This window comes from Vigna unguiculata, chromosome 8, assembly GCF_037176805.1.
Source record: "Vigna unguiculata cultivar grain cowpea cultivar isolate G323 ecotype 2 chromosome 8, ASM3717680v1, whole genome shotgun sequence".
In the NCBI taxonomy this organism is placed as follows: domain Eukaryota; kingdom Viridiplantae; phylum Streptophyta; class Magnoliopsida; order Fabales; family Fabaceae; genus Vigna; species Vigna unguiculata.
Genome location: NC_140799.1, coordinates 25,238,390 through 25,244,738, shown reverse-complemented (window position 1 = coordinate 25,244,738; position 6,349 = coordinate 25,238,390). Strand labels below are relative to the sequence as shown.

Sequence of the window (6,349 nt, the reverse complement as noted above, 5' to 3'; positions counted from 1 at the left end):
AAGGGTCAAAATAATTTTACAGTGGATAATAAATAACAGATAATGTCTTCAATCACAGGACATAATAACAATTTCACTTGTTACCAAGATAGATTTAATTTAATGGAGCAATCAGAGCAGGTTCCACCACGTGATGTGATTACTGATACAGGTACTTTGCTTTCTTTCTCGCAAACCCAAACCATTATAAAACTTCGGTCAATTTTTTACTAAATTAAGATATAAAAATAACTAGAATGAGAGGCACATAAACAGTGAAAAGCATGAGAGAAAGTGAAGAAAATGAGAGAGGAAAAACGAGATCTCTCTCTCTCTCTCTCTCTTGCTTTCTCTGCTTTTGATGCCCTCAACACACTTTGAAGCCCAACGCCCTCGCTTTCACTGCAAAAGCTAACCCAACGACCCCAGTTTTTTATTTTCTTCAACCCCGCAATGAAGCCCCACTTATTTATGTTCCTTTCATCAGATAAGAGACTTTGGTGTGTGTGGAAGAGAAGAATTTGACACTCCATCTCACTCTCTCAACATAACACGCCTTCAACTGTCCAATAATTCAAGAATAATGATCAAAATACAAAATAAAATTAATAATTTCCTTCAACTATCCATCCTTTGTATAAACACTGTACATTTTCCTTATTTCCTACTCATCCACGCATTTTTTAATCAAAGATCAGGGAAACACTTCACGCCCCTCCCTCTTTCTTATCTCTCCATCATATATTCATATTCTATGCAGTAACCACAAAAAATTCAACAACCCCAACCCCATTTCTTCAACCAAAGAAATAAACAAAATAATCCAACTTCATCCCCATCTTCATGTACAAGTTTTCCCCTCCTTCACCATACCATCACCATGGCTCTATTTTTAAAACTAGGCCACCAAACAACCCCAACTACCGCGACCTTCTGTCAGCCACTTCGCCGTACAGTGGCATTTTAACCAGTCAACTCCAAGATCATTGCAATGGGTTTCAAATTTGAACCATTTTTTTTCTGATTGTTATGAACAATAACAACCAGGAATCTTCTTCACCGTAAGGAAGAAATATTTGAGCCTCATTCCATGCCAATCAATCTGCTACCTCTCTTCGATGAAAATTCTACCTACAAAATCACGAAACCTCTTGGAGTAGAGCTTTGGATCAACAGCAGAAATTGAAGAAGGGTCAACTTGAAATGACTTGTAAGCATGCTCAATCTTCTTGCTGATATCATAATCTTGCAAAATGTCAATAATCCCAAAATATAGAATCACATCGTAAGTCTCCCCGCTGCGATAAGGGGTCAAATGGCTGATTCCAACAGTGGTGTATTGATCGAAGTCACTCCTTCGTGCCACTCGCTCCGCTCTTGCAGGCATATTGGCTCCTAGCCTAATCAATGATTTCCTGAAACAAGAATCCTACTTAATACACCATAAATATGCATTCACATAAAACCCAACAACCTTTAATGGTCTAGGAAAGTAACACAATAGTAAACAAAAACTCGCAATTTCCAAAATCATTGAGCAAGTAGAGGTCGGAATTTCGTTTCTTCCCGAATAAGCTAGGCTAACAGGATAGATACAGAAAAATCATGGATCCAGAGAAAGTATTGAAACGATCATAATTGCCTCGATGAATCTATTGTCAGGAAAATAAATAAATTAGAAATACGAATTTGAATTAATGAATTGGGACCACAGCCTACATGAGCCCCACTAACAACAATTGCCTGCAATACTATATGCCCACTGACTTGCTAAAATAATGCAAACTACTTTCAATTATTATCATGAAAAATGTCAATTAAAAAGAAGAAATTATAGAACATTAATGCCAACAAAGTTATAACCTAAGATTGCAACTTGCAAGGGCGTACAGGACACAAGCATCTCAGTTTGTGATGCTTTCAAGTGGTAACATGATACATATCTATCTATTGTTTTCACTCGATAGCAGTAGGACCAATTTTGCCCAATCACCAACACATCTCCGAAAGAAACAATCCTCATTTCGGCATAGCAATATTCTAAATGATTACGGGAATATGCCAATTCAATTTAACAATGGAAGTAGATTTTATAACAATGCAATCTTCTTATAAATTAAAAACTGTAAAAATCCATCCACATCAATAGTAAGCAACTAGAACATAGTACACCTTACCTTCCAGATTTAACTCTATCTCTATCTTGTAGCTCTGCTTCAAGAAAGCGATAACCACGCATGAACTTTTCATTCTGATAAGTATCCCTATTGCCTGAAGGGAGAAAACAGATGAATTTAAAATTTTCGTAACACACAAGTTTTGTCTCTATGCACTCAAGTGGATGGAGGATAGATACCAGTGCGCAGGAGAAAAGGTGAAAGCCCCATTTTGTCACACGTATTATCATCACGAAAATGAATGCCGACTAAAAGACTGTAATCCATAATTTTCTCGGCTTCCAAGAACTCACAGTCCAGCTCAATTTGTCTGAACACAATGAGAGGACTACGTCAGCACATATTTATCGTGTTCAAGCCCTTAAAAGTGTATGTCTATATACGTAAGACAGGACAAACAAGCACAGTAACTTACTTGATGAGTTCCTGAAACCAATTTCTTTGAACACGAAACGCAAAGTTGAGATCAAGGTCTTTGAGGGTGGTCGTTTCATCAATGTCCTCCTCAGGTTTATCTGTGGCGCGCCCATGTGAAGATCCTTTCAAGTCAAATCGTCTATGAATTGGATATTCGGAACAAAAAAGATTGCCCATCACAATGAACCGGATCTGATTTTCAACAAGCAATCAAAAGTCAAGTACTGAAGATGGGGCAACCCCTCAAACAGCTAGAGCACATATACCAATCTATACCTTCTGGCCTCCAATTGGCTTAACACAATGCACCCCATAGAATTTTGTCACAAGTGAATTCTCATATCGAGAAACATGTTGATAATAACTTCGAAGCATCCGAAGAAGCACCTAAAAATTGAGCACCGGAATCAAGAATCAGTCTATGCAAGTATCAAGCAAAAGATTAGTAGTATAATAAAAGGTAAGAATTCATGTTCAATCATAAAACATGAATGACCAAACCAATAAAACAGGTCCCCCCCTTCCCCAAAACCCCAAGTTGACTGACTCACAAAATACAGTACCAGCCATATAACCCGGAGGAGGAATAACAAAGAAACCTATCCATTTGGCCATGGGGAGTTTGAGACTCCCAGAATTTCATTACAGAATTTAACAAGACACGACTCTACAAGCTTTAGAAGACATGTATCGAACCTTGACTTCAGATTTCTTCACCGTCTTTATCATGAATCTATCATCCTGGGTCAAGTAGAAGATGCTTCCACTTTTCCCAGGAGAAGAAAGCTCCCGAAGAGCATCATCGCCACATATAGCCAACATGTAATCAGCAGGATCGACCTGAAACAGCTTTCTCAAATGCCTACAAAATCCAAACCGAAACTCAGTCAACTAAAAACAGAAACACCCCAAAACACGCAACACGCACCACACCCTCCAAAGATTCTACACACCTAAAAACCACCGGACAGTAATCCTTCCATCGAAACTCGGCGGACTGATGCGGCGGCGTAATCTTGGACCCCTCGGAGGGAAACCTAGTCCAGAACTTCTCCTTCGGATCAAAATCACTCTGCTTAAGCTCCCGCAAAGTGGAACCCTCCTTCCCAACAGAGTACCTGATTAAATTTAAAGTTAAAACACAAATAAAAACATGGCAAATTCGCAGTAACACTTGAAACAAAAATAGCCGAAGCGCTTCGGTCACCTTATCCCCAATTGCAGATTAAGCATCAAGTCATAATTCTTATGCCCTTTGGAAATTGTTTCCCCGGGTCTCTTCACTTCGCTGGCGAAACAACAAGGGTTCCTTCTCAAATCTTCAGAATCTGACGTTGTTCCGTCGCGGTAAAACATGGACGCTTCCACATTATCGATAATATCGCACGTGATGTCTCCCGCTTCACCCTCCGACTCCCAGATGCAAATCCTGGGGAAACTCTTGTCATTATTCACGCTCCCTCTTCCGTCAACGGAGAAACGTTTCACGCTGAAATTCTCGCCCCAGAGCAAACGATGCTGAATCTTCATAACGCCGTGACCCTTGGGGACCCCGTTCTCCCACTGCCCCTCGTAACGATTCCCGTTGGCCCACACCAGAGCACCCTTCCCGTTAATCACGCCGTTCTTCCATTCCCCGACGTACTCGTTCCCGTTCTTCCAGACGTAACGGCCGTGACCGTCCTGCACGTTGCGCTTCCACCACCCTTCGTATAAGTCCCCGTTCGCGTAGCGCTTCTGCCCGAACCCGTGTTTCCGGTCGGAGATCCACGACCCGCGGTAGGTGTCGCCGTCGGATCCGACGAAGGTTCCAAACCCTTCCATTCGACCCGATTTGAACTGGCCCTCATAGGTCGCGCCCGAGGGCCACGAGAATTTCCCCTTTCCGGACGCCTTTCCCCGCTTCCACTCCCCCTCGTACATGCACCCGTCCGTCCACAGGTACTTCCCCGATCCGTGAGGCACGTTACCGGAGAACCTCCCGGCGTAGAAGTCGCCGTTCGGAAGAACACGCTCAACCGCCGATCCAGACACCGGTGCCAGAGGCAGCGTCGCAGGCGTCACTCGCCGCGGAAATCCCTGCGAACGGCTCCGCCCCGTCACAACCACCGGTGGTGCCGGAGACGACGCCGCGCCGGCGACGTCACACGCGAGCGCTTCGCGCATTCTCTTCTAACTCTGCGGTGGCGCGACTGTGTGGCTTTTTCGTTGACTGCAACAGCTCCGGAATTAGTTCATTTCTGCGGTGGCGCGTCCGATGCTCAAAAGGTAGGAGAGTCGGCCGTGCATTATTACTTCAGTGAGAAGTGTCGCCGGCGGTGAGACTCTCTCTCTCTGTCCTCTTTTTCGCTTTTGTTTTCTCTTTTTGTGCTGTTTGGGAAAAAACGAGTGGGAATGATAGAGAGCACAGAAGCAAGCGCATAGAAAGAGAGAACAGCACAGAAATGATGCCAAGTGAGGTGAGGGAGTGTTGTTATTTTCAATTTCAAGCAAAACAAAGAAATATTTTGAATTTAAAATTAAAAATTAAAAATAATTGAAGAAGAAACTTAAATGGAATTTAAAAAGATAGTGTTTAATAAGAGAGGTTTAGCTAGGTGAGTTGTTAGTGAGTAATTAATTGTGTATGTGACGCATTTACCCTCACATAACGGAATGTGGCAGGTTTTGGGGATCTCCCATTGGGTAATTTTTGTTTAAGCAAGTGGTGATAATGAAGGGAATTTGGAAGCAATAGAATAGAGTAGAAATGAAAGTGAAGGCTAGTTATAGGTGGTAATTAAGCAGGCTGTAGAAAGTATAAAATTATAATTGACTTTATGTGAGCTTTGGGAATGGGGTGCCAAAATGGAATTATTAGAGGCATGGACCTATTTCACTTCCCATCACCCACTTTCACCTTTCCTCTCTTCTTTCTTTCTTATCATTATTATTATAACCTAAATCCCTCCCATCATTTTTTAACAAAATTATCAAACCCTCAACAATACATACTTCTACCAACGAAATCTAGCCATGCATTGTATCTATGGATACATTGTACGATGCTTAACGTGACTTCTCTATACCAATATTAAAACCTACCCAAATCTATCATCCATTCAATATCATTCACTTTACTACTTTTGTAATTACATCATGACATGCTACCCATTACACCATGTAACAAATCATATTACTATTCCAAAAGAGTTCACACTTTTTTTCTTTACATTTCTATTATCATAAATTATTACATTCATATTTTAAATCAACTCATGAACTAATGTAAATATTATCAACGTACAGAATTCAGAATTTTAACATTGGTTTATAATTTGTGAAAGAAGTGAGATTCTAGGTCAATTCAATCGTGTACTTTATTTATAAAGCACAAAATTTATATGGAATTAATGTCATTTTTTATATCAATTATTTTTACAAAACTAATTTAGAATATCACTTTTTACTTGAGTTATTTGCACACTTAATGTACAAATTGAGATATACTATATTGATTATCGTCATAATTGTATTGTTGTTGTATTGTATGTAATGTTTTTTAAATTCATCAGGTTTCTCTTAAAAGCCAACAAAAAAAAAAAAGTGTATGTCTAGCAAATATGTATTTTTCTAAACATGTAAATTTTCTTCAACAAATATTATTCTTCAAAGTTACACATAAATAATAGATCTTAGAGCAAAAACATAATAATAACATCTTCTATTAATATCTATCACCTTTTGTTTTTTAACAACATTCTCATATTCTTTGTTGGTTCAACTTGGATGCATCT

General features: G+C 40.0%; 1 protein-coding gene across 1 annotated transcript; it reads right to left on the bottom strand.

The window, feature by feature from the left end:
* Window positions 1–560: 560 nt before the first annotated feature.
* On the bottom strand, window positions 561–5,039 carry LOC114194336 (phosphatidylinositol 4-phosphate 5-kinase 1-like). The gene is made up of 8 exons (XM_028084492.2): window positions 3,781–5,039; window positions 3,527–3,691; window positions 3,270–3,435; window positions 2,850–2,960; window positions 2,572–2,765; window positions 2,336–2,466; window positions 2,157–2,250; window positions 561–1,394 (listed from the first exon to the last, which is right to left on the bottom strand). Exons 1-8 carry the CDS (start codon window positions 4,737–4,739, stop codon window positions 1,085–1,087), a joined length of 2,130 nt encoding a protein of 709 aa, XP_027940293.1. The 5' UTR covers window positions 4,740–5,039; the 3' UTR covers window positions 561–1,084.
* Window positions 5,040–6,349: the final 1,310 nt, after the last annotated feature.

Excerpts from the sequence above, each read along its gene's own strand:
- LOC114194336 (XM_028084492.2), bottom strand. The coding sequence starts at position 4,739 with ATGCGCGAAGCGCTCGCGTGTGACGTCGCCGGCGCGGCGTCGTCTCCG. Across the intron at positions 3,692-3,780 it reads AATCTGCAATTGGGGATAAG|GTACTCTGTTGGGAAGGAGG; the intron begins GTGACCGAAGCG and ends AAATTTAATCAG. Across the intron at positions 2,467-2,571 it reads TGGTTTCAGGAACTCATCAA|ACAAATTGAGCTGGACTGTG; the intron begins GTAAGTTACTGT and ends CATTGTGTTCAG.